The sequence below is a fragment of the Panicum virgatum genome, chromosome 1N, assembly GCF_016808335.1.
Source record: "Panicum virgatum strain AP13 chromosome 1N, P.virgatum_v5, whole genome shotgun sequence".
NCBI lineage: Eukaryota > Viridiplantae > Streptophyta > Magnoliopsida > Poales > Poaceae > Panicum > Panicum virgatum.
In genome coordinates, this window is record NC_053145.1 from 5,406,236 (window position 1) to 5,421,961 (window position 15,726).

At 44.7% G+C, this 15,726-nt stretch overlaps 1 protein-coding gene across 1 annotated transcript; it reads left to right on the plus strand.

The window, feature by feature from the left end:
• The first annotated feature begins 5,859 nt into the window (after nucleotides 1-5,859).
• On the plus strand, nucleotides 5,860-7,224 carry LOC120654785 (VQ motif-containing protein 22-like). Its single transcript, XM_039932433.1, has one exon. The coding sequence runs from the start codon at nucleotides 5,953-5,955 to the stop codon at nucleotides 6,640-6,642; it is 690 nt and encodes a 229-aa protein (XP_039788367.1). The 5' UTR covers nucleotides 5,860-5,952; the 3' UTR covers nucleotides 6,643-7,224.
• The last annotated feature ends 8,502 nt before the right edge of the window (nucleotides 7,225-15,726 follow it).

A 15,726-nucleotide genomic window follows, 5' to 3' on the forward strand; every position in this document is an offset into this window, starting at 1 on the left:
GAAAGGTTCTGCTAATAAGCTCTCGAGAGAAACTTCTAGAACGAGGATCAGATCAGATGAAGCATGATGGAATCGTTGAAGTGAGTGCTGCCGCCCTAGAACGACTTGAACTTTCAACGGCCTATGCTCCTTTGAATTTTCCCTCCTTGTACCCTATTGATCTCGTGGGGTATGGCCGTATGCCCGTATGGGACCCTTCAGAGAATGCAGGACCTGTTCGATTTGCATCGTTTTTTTTTAACATTGATTTGCATCGTTTTCTATGGTCGAAGGATTCATGATTCTCGAATATCAGTTACGTTTGAGCAGACTGAATGGTTGATGGAAGTGGTCTAGACCTACAGATCGAGCTGACAAAGGAACGGCGAATATCAGACACAGAGATCAAAACTGTTAGCATGATCAGGAAAGGCGAAAACACTGGGAAAATTCCTACTGAACCGATAGATTGACTTCCATTAACAGGAAGAAAAAAAGGCAGGCAAACGAATTGACTTTGCGAAGCAGGCGACACGAACAAAAGTAAAATTCTTAAGCTAGCTTAATGTAGCTGTGTGACGAAGTTGATGATGAAAACATACTACCCCATATCATGATATAGTTTTTTGTTTTATTTCTTAGAATGGAATTATAAATGATTGTGAAATAGAATATTCTGATTTCTTCAGAGTTATTGTGAACCCATCTTTCTGAAATAAAATCCTCTCAGGCTGACTTAGTGGAGAACTATAAAATTTGTATATAACCGTATACAAGACAAGATGCTCATAGGCGAACCGAGGTATCCTTTGCTCTAGCTTCCCTTCTGGTACCAGCATGATAAATGTTCTCGTTCAAATCATAAATATATCGGTTTCTAGGGCAAATATAAGTGAAGTGTCTCTTCCAGCTGCCTAATCTACAGAGTTGAAGTGTTCAACTACTTGTGACTTGTGCTTGAAGCAATCGTTCCACCAGACATGAGCGCACGAGGCGAAGTGGTGGCAGCTATCTTGTAGGGGGAAAACCCCCATGATGGAACATCATCAAGAAACTAGGTCTCTTTGTAACAATTGGCACCCAAATTGAAGTTTGAAGATAAAGTATTGGAGCTGCGAGACGATGCATGGTAGGGTGCACACACACATCATATACCGGTTATTTCTTCTCCCCTGCGAGGAAAAAAAATTCATGCAAAATAAAATCCTCACCAGTTGGGACTGTACGGAATCAGATGCTCATGTAACCTTGGCAACCACCTTGTTTCCTCGTTGTGCTTGTACCTTGGATCCTGTTAAAGCTACAAGGTTACATCAATCAACTAGGGCTCTAGATAGAGTCCATAGGGGGCCAACTCCCTGCTCCCTTCCCTCCACACCAATCAACCGTTCAAAGGTCAACGTCCTGCTGGTGGGACCCGGTCCACACCAAATCCTAACCAAACCCAGCCTTTCTTCATCCTTGGTTTCTTTTGCATTATCCTATGAACTCTCACATGTGGTAAAATAGCGACCATGACAGGTAGTACTGATCTATTGCCGAAGACTTGCAGGTCGTTTTCTTGGCCTGAGTGACGGTAGATGGAACCTGTTTCTTCTTTATGCATGCACCACCACCCGCTGTTTTTACGCACCACATGTCAAGCCCAGTGCTTTTCAGGGCAAAAACTTAGTCACCAAATCCTGCAATTATGCACTATTTAATTGTGTTGCAGTTCCAAACGTAAAAGTTAACTCTTTTATTTACCTGTAGTTTAAGTACAAGAATTTTTATCAAATAAAATATATAGGCATTTAGCAAGAATAATATTCCGTATTTGGTTGTTGAATTAGAAATAGCTACATTAGTACCGGGCACATGCAGCCCTTAGTACCGGTTGCCCCGACCGTTACCGGCTAGCCGGTACTAAATGGACGGTCCATTTAGTACCGGTCGCAGTGTCCGGTAGCCGGTACTAAATAGCTGGTCTCTTTGAAAAAATAAATGCACGTGTGCCGGGGTTCAAACTCATGACTTGTGGTCTCGCTTGTAGTATCATCTACCATCTCACCCACACAGCATATGTGAGTGCATTGAAGATGTTATCCTTTTGAATTAACCAGGATGGACCATTTAGTACCGGGTGGTGTTATGGCCCGGTACTAAATAGTTGGGGGGTCCAGGAGCTATTTAGTACCGGGTCATAACACCAACCGGTACTAAATGATGACATTTAGTACCGGGTGGTGTTAAAAACCGGTACTAAATGGCTCCGAGGGGGCACTGTGCTGTAGAACCGGTACTAAATTGATATTAGTACCGGATTTAAAGAAACCGGTACTAAATGGAGGTGCACGAATGACTCTTTTTCTAGTAGTGAAAAGGCCACTGATTGATGAGCTAGCTAGATGTTGATTATCGGGGAGCATGTGAGGGTGAAGTGGAGGAGAAGAATATCCAGTCAACCCATTGACTCGTGTCATGGCGTCAGCTCACACGTCACAGTTTCGTCCGCATTTGCTGCTGGGCCCCACCGCAGCGGCCGGCTGATCGAGCCGCTCGCTCGTCGCCTCAGCTCGAGCCGCACCGCGCACGTACGTATACGCTGGCGGCTCGGTGGGTCGCTCATCAGCCCTGCTTGAGGAGGCTACACAACCAGATACGCAGTCCAGAGCCATGGAAACGCTGGTCGTTCGGTTACTAAGCTTCCCCTGATGGCCTTATAGATTGCAAATTTGAAGTTAAACTCTGCTTAAAAAAATATGAAAGAGTGTAAAATTGCATTCCATGCATTTAACCTTCATGCCACGTTGTGGAGTTGTGTTGTGTCTATATATCTTGAAACCCTAGAGCTAGGCTTGCTAGCTGCTAGTCTGCCTGAATTTTATACTTTGTGATGATGACAAATAATCAGATAAAAAAATTGAAGAGAATAATGCATGGCCACACATGCACACAGCTAGCTAATAAGAGAGAGATGCTTTGTGTTGGCAGCTGGTCAAGAATATAATAGCAGGTCTAGATACAGGAGTTGATCATCTGAAAGGTCTCCTAGCTACTAGGTGTGGTCACGATCGACCACGTTGAAGCTAGCCACCAACCAGATACGCAGTCCAGCCCCGTTTGACCCTCCAGCGCTAGTCATCGGAGAGAGCCGTGCGAACCCGAGCAACAAGGCGAAAAAAAGCTTGGCTGCCGGACGGCGACCATCGCTTAATTTAGAGGCTGTCATGTCGTTCCGGATGGACCAAACAATGATCCTTTGACCGAAACAAACCAACAAAGTTCAACCGGTGGTGGTGGCCACCTTCATCCGTGTCCGTTTCTCACACAGCCACATTTTGTTTTGTGCTCTGTGTGTGTCGTAACTGGATCATTTGTTTTTGATGTGTTGTTGTTATAGCACTGCGTGTTTCTCTGATGGCCTAGTATATATGTTCCTTTGAAAAGTAGTAGCATGGCAGCAGATTCCACTGCTGTTATATGCTTGGCCTGATATAGAGAAACCAAATCTTCATCATCATGCAGGTCAAGCAGCATGTTTCTTTTGGAAAGTAGTATCATATCATCGTATACGGGCAGCTCTACTGAGTATTAGAGAAGAAAAATATTTGGTGGCCATGTTTCATCTGCAATATCTCATCTCGATCAAAATAGACTTTTTTTCATCTAGAAAATACTACATCCATCCCAAAATATAACAACTTTTTGACATGGTCACAGTCAAACATTTTTATCTCTGACTAATAATATCTTGAAAATAGTTACTTTTAAATAGAGAATGTTACATATAGTGATAGTTGGTTTCATTACAAATAAATTGGTATCACTTTTACATTGTTAATCTTTATTGTATTTTTTACCATCTACGATCAAAATTTAAAAGATTTGACTTGAAGAGAATCTAAAAATAGCTGTATTCTGAGATGAGACAGAGGTAGAGTATATATATATATATATATATAAGCTAAGACAGATATGGTGTAAACGGGTAGTGTCAAACAGCGGGTTTCAAACGGGCACGTGCTGCTGATTAACTAGCAAGGAACGAAAAGGCGCGCGTTGCTCGGCCCAGTCAGCAATCAGCATGCGCCATGCACGTCGCCGTCGCCCTTTGTCTCTGTTTTGGCGGGAACTGAAGAAGACGAGACCACTGGTGCGTTCCCGGAGGAGATGAGGATGTCGAAGTTCGATGTGGATTCACTCCGATACCCCGGCCCTCTGCCGAAACTTCGCCGTCGTTGCGCTCTGCTCGGCCCGTTCACACGTGTCAAGGTGGCCCAAGTTGCAGTGTCGTCTAAAGCGCCGGCAGCGAGGGAACGCGCGACGCCAAGTTGCTAGCGATGAGAACGGACGGGAACGACGGGAAAATCCCTCAACCATCTCTCTGTTTCTATTTTTTATTACGGAAAACGGGAGCAGAAGCGGAATAGCCGGGTACGGGAGCGGAAACGGAATATAACGGTTACGGAAACGAGCGGGAACCGAAAAATCTAACAGAATATATTATGATTTAACCACCACTCATTTTGCATGAATATAAAACAAGACACTCCTTTACACAAGCTATTTTTCAAAAATATGATCAATATTTCTTGTTTCTTATGATTAAAGCGTGAAATATATGTATTGATGTCGAGAAACATGTATTGATGTTGAGAAATATGAGAGGATATATGGTGTGCCTATTTATTTTTTTCCCAGATTTTATAAATACGGAAAAAATACGGGATTATCCCGGCTAAAAACGGGATCCCGCAAATACGGGCGGGATACACCTTCTCCCGCTTCCCGTCCCATTTTCGTATTTTTCCGTAAATACGGAAACAGGCGGAATAAATATAGAAATACGGACGGGGCGGGACGAGATTTTTTCCGTCCGTTTTCATCCTTACAAGTTGCTGCGTGTATTTTTTTAGGACAGAGGCTGGATTATCCTCCAGGTTCATAGGAACCCTAAGTAGGGGGTCAGGTTCTCTCAGCGATACGCCTGGGCAGTGGCGTGCTCACTTCTAGCGAGCCGTTTCACCCGGGGCTCGAACTCAGCACCCCATGGTCTGGAGTTTGGCACTTAAGCCAACCGAGCTACGACCCCTCCCCAAGTTGCTGCGTGTTCGTGCGGCCGGCCGGATCATCATGTTCGTGCAGCCGATCGAGTAAGTTTGTGAGTATAAAGAATGGTCGCACGGTGGACAACGAGCCGGGGCGCGACGGCGTCGTCGTCCGCCGCAACGAGCCCGGCAGGTCGGAGCCTCGCCGCCGTCGGCCGGCCGTGGCCTCTGGAAACCGGCATAGCACGTAGAGATGCGGCGGCGCGCCCAGCCCGCATGTCGCCTCTGCCGAGCAACTTCAGCAGTCTCTCTAAACAACCCTCTATTCAAAATTTAGAGGGCTAAGCTAAAAAAAATGCACTCCAGCAGACCTAATACTTCACCCTCTATTTTGGGAGGCCTCCAAAAACCCTCCCCCACCCTCCATTCCTATGGGATTTCTAGGGAGCCCTCTATATATTGGAATTGAGGGCTATTACTGAAGTTGAAACAAATTTAAAAACTCCTAAAAATAGAGGCAGTCCCTATTTAACATTTAAAGGTGTGATTTAGATACTATTGCTACTAAAGATGCCCTAACCAAGTCCTTCGCCGCAGCTCACCGGCGTGGCGGCTGGCCCACTCCAGCGACCGGTCCGCGGCGGGCCCCACGGCTACCTCGCCCGCACACCGCGACCGGACGCTTCCAGGAAGGAGCCCTCTGCGCGCGGCCCACCTTCCGGAAGACCAGAAGGCGACCTTGCACGCATCCCTGCCGTCCGTCGCGCATCCGACGGGCGGTGACCTTCCTGATCGCTCCGTTTGACTCGTCGCCGGGGCAGCTATAAGTAGCCGCCCTCCCCGTCCGGGCCAGGAACTCTATCTAATACTCTACTGCTACCACGCCGCCGCCGACGACGGGCAGCAAGCAATAGCTACTGTAGTAGCTAGCAAGCGCGCCGCCATGGGTGACACGGGCGCGAACATGGCCCACTGGGCCGGGCTCTACTGCGGCGGGAACGGCACGCCGGCGGCGACGGAGGCGACCGTGGTGACGGCCGCGGCGGCGGGGACGGTGTCGAGCCCGACGTCCGGCGGGTCGATTGGCAGCCCGACCCGCGCGCAGCCGGGGGTGGAGGGCGGGCGGGTCGCGAAGCCCGCGCGGCGGCGGTCCCGCGCGTCCCGCCGCGCGCCCGTCACGCTGCTCAACACGGACACCTCCAACTTCCGCGCCATGGTGCAGCAGTTCACCGGCATCCCGCCCGGCCCCTACGGCCCTGCCGGCGGCGCGGCCGGCGGGCCCGTGATCAGCTTCGGCTCCGGCGGGGACTACGGCGGCGGCGCCGCGCTGGTGCGCCCGTCGCCGACGTCGGCCGTCATGTCGTTCGACCACCTGGCGGCGGCGTCGCAGCAGCAGCAGCCGCACCACCGGCCCGCGTCGCTGCAAGGCCAGCTCTTCAGGCCGCAGCAGCAGTACGCCGACGTCGGCTACGGCATGCACGGCGGCGGCGGGGACATGCCGCCGCCGTTCCTGCACGGGTTCGAGTCGTCGGCGGAGGACCGGCTGCTGCTGCAGAGTATCCAGGCGGCGCAGATGATGCCCACCCGCCCGTCCTCGACGACTAGCAACAGCCATGGCTACAACTTCGGCTGATCGCTCCATCGATCTGCCACCTACCAGCTCAACCAAGGTAACAACAACAATAATAGAGCCAAGGTCACTTGATCGGATCCAGGGGAGATCAAGAAGCCATTAGTTTGATTTGTGATCATGGTGCACGGTCGCCGTAGATCACGAGCTGATGATGATGTGTTCTTGCTTGTCGCTGATGCTCAAGCATTATTTCGTTTTATTTTTGTTGGCCTTGCTGTGTGATCAAAGGCCAATTAAGGTTTGCGCAATTAGCAGTTTAGCACACAGTAATTAGCACTACTAGTAGTAGCTTTGCTGCTTTAGAAGGAGTTAAGCTAGGTGCTAGATGTGAAACGAAGTGCGGAGAAAAGAGGCATGTAAATATAGTTGGTAGTAAAAAGTTGGGCGCGCGTGCGCTTTCGGTGTGTAGTAGAGCAGCTGATAGTGAGGAATCTTTCTAGAGAGAGAGATTGCCTTGGCTCGGAAGCAAAGTCCGAGAGGGCTACTACATGCTTGTACTGCTGATCAATTATGAAGCCCCGCCGCTAACTGATTGCACCTTGATCAAGTGTGGCATATACTCCGTATATGCTTTATTTTTCATTCTTTGCTACGGACTCTTAAGTCATCGTTTGTATATCTTGTCGAGACCTCCAATGGTTGCATGTATGACACTACTACGAACAGAGCTTGTAGGGGCAGGTAAAAATCTATTTTTAAAGGTAGATTGTGCATCCGTTACTAATTTTCGCAGCTAAAAAATATATTTTTTTGGTAACATATCCGCCTCTGGAAATCCATATTTAGGGATAGGCCATCCCCTACCCGCCCCTAAAATGAGTATACTCCATCTTGGAATGGAGGGAGGGAGTACTTCCCATGAGCCCATGATTAACTAGTGCAGGCTTCTTCTCCATTTTTTTATCGAAACACAAAATTCTTCTCGATTACTACCCTTACATGATCAAGGTACGCACACTATCTAGCTCTTTGACACTGTGATATCATAATTCACAAACAAGCTGGCTAACTAGGGCCAGTATCAGTGCTAGTGTCATAAGAGTGTCATAGATAAAGACTGACATATCAGCATAACTACTGATTTAGCAATAGAGTTAAAAGGAGGGAGAGATGATCCGGATTATTAACATGACCCTCTCATAGCACGGTTGCCAAGTCATAACACGGGGATGGCACTTCGCACTGAGGTCGGGCTTCGTTGAGTCGTGACATATATAATTTGATCACACAACTATTGCACTACTTAATGCTGTAAGTTGCTTATAAAACTGAGTCATGACATTGTACACTGAGAGTGTTTATGTCATTCTATTGTCAAACTGACGTGGCACTCTTGATAATTGTACGATGGTATTTCCTACTGAGAGTCTGAGACTGGTCTAATGGTACGATTAATCCGCCTAAGCGTCTACGAGTAAAATAATTGTCGTTCGCTGTGGTCTGCGCGTGCTGCTATACGGCTAAATTTACGCTAGCAGCACGACATGCGCAATCTGATTGATTTGACGGGCTGGCTGACGCGTGGGACCCACGCACGTCGGCGACTGACCATCCATATCCTGCGGTCGACGCCAAAAGTCAACAACGGCCGTGCTGGATCAATGAACAGTCCAACACCCAGCGCCGTAGCCGGGATTAAACTACGTTCTACGACTCTGAATCGTGGATTGCGCAGTGCGCAGGGTTTCGGATCGGAGGCCAACACGCGTGCGTTCTAACAAATTTTGTAAGTTTTTTATTTTGTCCGTGTGATGTAATTAACATGTGGATCTTAGCATATCCCATATGCAAATCGGACCAGCGCTTCGTGCATGATTTGATCACGTAGAACCCTACAAATTAATGAACAAATAACTAAACATATCCGATATTTATATCAAATTGGTCCGTAGCAACGCACGGTATAAATACCTAGTACTCTATCTAATAAAGAGAAGAAAGAATTAGGGATCGGAGGCCAGTGCATGCTGCACTTTTTTTTCTTTCTTTTTCTTTGTTCATTAAGAAAATGGGTGCATACCCCTTTCTTATAACAATTTTCTAGTGCGTCATTGTCATGCAGCTGATCACGGTGCGAAGTCAAAGCGTTCACACGGGGACACGATTATGCTAGCAGCAAAGATCGTCGGTGACATGCGCGATTAGATTAGGGTTCATCGTACCTGCCACTCCCCGGCCGGCCGGCCTGATCGCCGGGGTTGTTGCCATCAGTCGTCGCGGCCTCGCGGCTTGCTTGTGGACGTAGGAGTCTGGCGTGTTAACTGCTGAAACGAAAGCGAGCCACGGGAACACGGGGACATGAGAGAGAAGGGTGTAGTTTGGCCCGTCAGCCGGCGTGTAGTGATTAGTAGTTCCTTGAACCCTTCTTGTTGAAACGTGGAGTAGGCTAGAAATGCGATTTCGAACGTTATGTTCGTTGGGTTCGAGATATTGTGTGTTGTCAATATGTATAGATAGTGGCGGATTTAGAATTGAAACTTAGAGTATAGCATATTAAAATTTCAACATAGGTACAATTCGGTATTGGTACAATCTAAAAAAATTAAGTACACAATAATAAAAATTCTACGAGCAATTCGGTCTGTAAGAAATTAGGTTCAATACTTGTATAGATTACAATATAAATAGTAGAATCACATTAAATCTAAGAAATGCATAGAATAAGTTTACACACCTACAATAGTTCAAAAAAATTATCTTATTTATTCTTATCAGGTCTACGCTTCCTAAAGTTCATGAAAGAATTAATCATTAATCAACTCATGTATGATGTAGTCTCATTCCTCAATTCTTGCATCTATTAATCTACATGTGATGTCAATTATCATTTATTGATCTACTAATCTACTGATCTACTGGCTAGGTTAGGGTTAAGGAGGGAATGGGGATTTACCTTTGATTTGGTCAGTTAGGGGGTTGGGGCGGGCTGGCGGCAGGCGAACCGGCGAAACCTCCCTGCCACTGGGCTCTGGCCATCTGGGGGTGGGCCGGCCCTGGTGTTATTGCCGGCTACGGCAATTAGTAGGCGGACTAGGGGACCGGCACGAACGCGTGTCGAGCGGGCTGCGATCGGACCGCTGGATATGGAGGACGGCGCCACTGGAAGGAGAGGGAGTTGGGGATGGAGATAGCGTCCATGTGAGCAGAGTGAGTCGGGGGCGGGGGCAGAGCTGAGGAGAGGGAGTTGGGGATGGTCAGGCGGAGACGACACAGTCCGTGCACTGCCCCTACGTGTGTGGGTAGGCCGGGGCCGAGAGGGGCAGCCACGCCACGTAGACCGACTCTGGGTGAGCCGAGGTGGGCCGGTTTAGGGTATGCCATGGCATACCCGGGCCACCCTCTCATGGACCAGACTTAGTATGAAAATTACTTTTGTAGTATTTTCATCTGGAGCAGTCAATCTATGTAAAACTTTAAGATATTGATTGATCAAAGTTTAACTTTATGATAAATTATGTTACAAATTTATATATAATTTTACATATCGATAGTCAAGTTAGTAAGATTTAGCTTTAAATCGATAAAAAAGATTTAGCTTTAAACAAAGCTAAATAGACCTACGTTTCCTGTCCGAGGAAACACGATAACCCATCTCTTTCTTGGACTCTTTCGACGCAGTTAAACTGGTCAAAATGGCAGCTTCAGGTTCAAACTAAAGTTCACCCCATTGAATGGCCCAGCACAAGCTCTTGTCAATTTGACAGTGAACTAGAAAAAGGGGGTCAAAATGACGTGACGGTCAGCACAAACTATATATACAACAAATCGCAAACCAGAAATGGCTTTAACTTTTTTTTTCTTTGAGGGAGGAATCACTAAAGGACTGCTGAGTGCTGACTAGACTGGGAACTAGCTGCGGAAGGATCTCTAGCTGATTTGGTTAGATGATTTCAGTAGTACTCTTTAGTTCTTGAGTTTGACTCCTGATAAAAGCGAATTTCAGGCTGAGTTAAAAAAAATCTCCCTTGCTAGTTACAGAAGCTAGGGTTTGGAGGTTTTCTTGATCGGGAAGCTGAGGTCGCTTCCTCTTAACGAAAAATGGTGGGACCGTCATATCCTCTGGTTGAGTTTTTTTAGACTGGGAACTAGCTAGAAGAAGGTCCAAGAGTGGCAAGGCTGACGTAATCTCACCAATTATTAAAAGATCATTTTTCATTTTAAATCCCTAAAGTTTCTACTAAGAACTTCAATGAATTTGCGCTATTCTCAATGCAAATAAAACTCATCTTTGCATAGTGTAGTCCAATGCGTCACACGAGTGTGCTTCTATTTTTTTGGGATTTACAATAGCATTTAACAGCTTTATTCTTTAGTGGCAGGCAACATGCTCTTTAACAACGAGATACATGGTGGTGCTTTCGTGAATCTCAAGATGATCTACTAGCCAAGTCTCTCAGAGCGCATAGAAATGAAGTGTGCGTGCGTATATTTATAGAGCTGAGTGTGTATTTGAGCACCATATTTGTACGGTGTTTCAAGAAAAGCACATTTAGATATATACAGTACAATACAGCATATGCACCATCCGATCTTTAAAGCATATGTTACAAAAGGGTACTCACGGGTAGTATGGTTGACTGATTGAGCTTGCGGAAGCGTAGTATGGTGGATTGGTAGATAAAACTAGAATCACTCAAAGATCACTCAACAAGATCAACTAGTACAGGAGATTACTCGACGGATTTCTCAACTAGGATAGCTCGGAGATTACTCGACAAGAATTAATTAGCACCGAAGATTACTCTACGGGTTTCTCAAAGAAGAGTCACGCTCAATTCTCATATCATATCAATTCATCGAGTCTTTTTCAGATTACACATATCATCCCTTTATATAGATGGGTAGAGACAAACTTAATACTTGAACTCTTTGGAAAACTGAAAGGACACTTAGGAAATGACTTTGGAAAACAAAGAGATAATGAAGAAGCTAAAGAGGCTTAGAGCAGGTATAATGGGATACAGCTGGCAAAATGGAGCACCACGTCAGCCAAATCTGATGTGGAGGAGAGGGAAATAGAGAGAGAAAAAGAGATCGGCGTCTTGTGACTTGTGAGTCGCTCGCTCAAGCCGGCGTATGCATTATTTTAGAGCGTGCCAGTGCATGTCTCGTACTTCTATTGGTTGCCATCCCAGCATAAATCAGAGCAGAGCATTTAAAGGAATGTGGGGGCCCTCCACTACCGCTGGGCATCCACATGAGGTGGAGTGCCAGTCGCCGGGTGGCAAGCGACTCTATTATCTTTGCTCTTAGAGTACCTCCAGTGTTGCCGGGAAAGCAACCGTAGGAGTGTGAACCGCACCATAAACACTAGAGATATCGAACCATGATTGTCAAAAGAGAAAGCACATCTTGGGGAAGCGTCGAACCAAGAGGAATTAAATAACACTATCGCTGGCAAATGGTTGTTTGCTCTGTATACCCGTCCATACATGCGAGAGAGAAACGGAGGCACGGTGCTCTATACATGGGTCCTACCAACGATGTCCACACTAGAGGAATCGAACGCTGCTAGTGTTCGACTTTTGTGTCTGACATGGTTCGACTACTACACTAGAGCTGCCCTTAGGGCACATACAACGGGTCTTTTTAGCTCGTCTCCGTGATAGATTTTTTGTAAAAAAACCCAGCCGATCCTTGGAGACGGAGCTCTCGTCGTCTCATGAGGCGACGGGACAGGCCCGTGGCCCGAGGCTGAGTCGCCGGCTCCAACAGCGTTGTACCAAGAATCGACAGTATTAAATTAATTTTTACTTCATGCAAAGCACTAAACTGATCTTGACTCATTAAATTGATTAGAGACAGTCTCTTGTCTATGTGTTGTACGACCGATCTTTTTAACTGTCTGTATTTTAAATTTCAGTCTCTTAGAGACGATCACCTGTCTCTGGGTTGTACATGCCCTTAGACACTCGCCCAGCTTCCTGGCAGCCTGCACACCTTCCAGTTAAATGACCATAATTTTTAGCTCGGAAGTTCAAAAGATGCTCCATTTATTGTGTTGGAAACTTAACTCAAAGCCTCTTCCAATAGCGCATCATATGAATGTTGAAAACCACGAGCATTTACCAAAAATTCATATAGCATAGAGATATTTCTTCATGATATTTGGACTGGAGTAAACCATGATGTAACTGATTTTGAGTTATTTTTCTCATGCATGGTTTACATTCTCATGGGCACATCAGCATCTCACGCCATGTGCAAATGTAAGATCATGTTGAGAACAAGTGTATGTAGCTTAAGATGGTTAGTGAAGAAAGTGGTTCCATCCCCACATATCAAAAGATTGAACTATAAGATTAACGTTCTTTGTGTGGCGTTAATATGACTATTTACTCAATGATACTTGAGGATACAGCTAGTGTGTAGCGAGCTCCATCACTGGCCGAGCCCATCGCTGGATGTGCCAGATTTTTTATTTGATTTTTATCTTGTCTCGCCATGGAAGTGTGACAGAACCGCCAAGTTAAAAGACTTAATTAAGCGTAATGGCCATCATTTCAACACATCAGGCGTATTAGCTTAATTAAGTGTAACTTGACAGCCTGTTTTCAACCCACGGCCCGATCGAAACACACCAGTAGTCTCGCACGACGGCGAGCGCAGACGGTACCAGCATGATAAAATTTTACAAAATAATAATAAAATATTAAGATATTTACAAAATAACTTTTACAAATTAAAGTTCACATAATAGATGATAGCAGCGGTAGAGAGAGTCTAACATGATGAAGATTTTCATTAGAAACCAACTAAAAAATGAAATAAAACGATAACTACGGAGACGTGAGGACGTCACATCGAGCCCACCGATGTTAATCCTGGTTAGCTTTTATACCTGAAACTGGATAAACAACAAACCCTGAGTATACTAATACTCAGCAAGACTTACCCGACTAAGAGTATACTTAGCTCATTATCTAGACATATAAGGCTTTTGGCTGGTGGGTTTGTTTTGCCAAAAAACATCTAAAATAGATCCTTAACTTCAAAATTTTAGCACCAAATTATAACAATAAATTGGCTAAACATCTATGATTTGCATATCTATAGCAACCAAGGTGGAAACATAATTAATTAGATAACATCAGCATTTATCAACTCGTTTTGTTTCATTTCCTTACTACGATGTGACTCGAAGATCAAGGTGCTCATGTCCGAGAGCGACTGACGGCGAATCGATCCGATTTAACCTTGCAAGGTGGATCTAACCAACACGGCACGTATTAGCCCCGTCGGACCATACGGACCAATCATTCCCCTCCCCGCCTCGAACTACAGGAACCAGCCCAACGATATATGGTCAGCCGAGCTCAACGTGAGACCACCAAAAGTAAACATAGGCATCCCCATTTCTCCGCGACTACTCAACTACCCCAGGAGTTGGGTGCGGGTTCCTGTACTTTCGAAGCAAGGCAGTACTAGGCTTACCGGTTTCGACTACCTCCTACTCCCGGCATGCAGTTAGTACAATTCAAACATGATCAGCAGGGCCAACAACGGTACGGTCCTCAATCGACACAGACGAGGCTAAGACACCAGGAACCCTGTCCTGTTGCCATACCTATATCTCATCATCATTCCCCCGTCCAGTCTCAAATTTCCATTCATTCCATATTGCATTCCATATCTCATATACTGGAATATAAAGATAACTATAAATCTCGCGAGTAACTGGAAATTACTCGACTTTTGCCCTATAGCTCGCGAGTGACAGGAAATCACTCGACTTCTACCGAGACTTATTTAAGCATAGCAGTGCTATCGACCTATCCATACTAGTATAAGACCAAGGGAACCTAGGGATCATGCAATTAAGGTTCCAGGCAACTCCTAACAACATAATGCACAAGTAATACACATATAATAATTCATAATTTAAAATAGTGGGTTATGCACCAGGGCTTGCCTGGGAGTAAAGTATCACTATAAGTTAGTAGGTTGGAGCTTCATGATAGATAATCCACCACCTTCTGGATAGAAACTAACACACCATCTTTTGATATGCATAGATGTACATGCATGCACAAAAGAGGCATAAGCACATATTCTAAGGACGACCAGAAAGTAATGCGTGGTATGTTGTCGTAAAGAAGTAATGTACAAATCGTACTAAGGTTGATCACTCATCCTCACCCGAAGGACTAGTTCATCCTTGAGATTCGTCTTATGAAGTTACTTGCCCTAGTGATTAAAGCTAACAAGGCATCATGGATATCGTCACAAGAATAAGAAGTCTACCACATGTTAATTGCATCATCTATATACATTAAGTACCTTTAGTTACAAACATGCAAGACTCAAACTACAGTAACATAGGTGAAATTTATTAGGTGGTAAAAGTGATACTTAACATGATAATTACTCTCTTCTGAACTTATCTCATTGGACACTCGTTTACAAAGAACCAACATTAGTAACTACCTAAAGAACCAAGGTGGTGTGTATTTAAGTGTGACACCTAATGTTATATTTACATGGCACAAAACAAGATAAATTACACATGCTAGGAACGAAATAAGTTGCATGAGTACAATTTAATAGCACAAACTAATTCTTATTGATTATATCCTGTAATTATACTTAACAAAGTATTTTACATAAATTTATCATGATCTTATATGTAAAGAAACTATTATTTCTAATAGAACATGCCTAACTACTAATAAAAATTATTTTTGATTAGCAACCTATATGTTCCGAACATAAAATATTTACTAGTGATAAAACAATAGAAAACAACCCTAGCATGAAATTTTCATGATTTATCAGCAAGCATAATTATTTATGCATATTCCTATTACTCATAAACTAATTATTAAACACTAACCAAGTTAAATCAATAAATCATGCACACGTCCACTAATAAATCTGAAACTTTTACGACATCACATTCAACACATGACTAATCTACCATAAAAATTTCACAGCAAAAAGGAGCAACATAACTATATATATGATTTTATCCCTAACAAGCATGGATAAAATTCTAGGACAATATTTTTCTACCAACACATGTCATATTATAGGTTCACTGCATAGATCTAATCACAAAGATTCCAAAACATCTTTATTTTTTAT

What these genes read in the sequence shown, in the direction of transcription:
- LOC120654785 (XM_039932433.1), top strand. Translation starts at nt 5,953, where the DNA reads ATGGGTGACACGGGCGCGAACATGGCCCACTGGGCCGGGCTCTACTGC.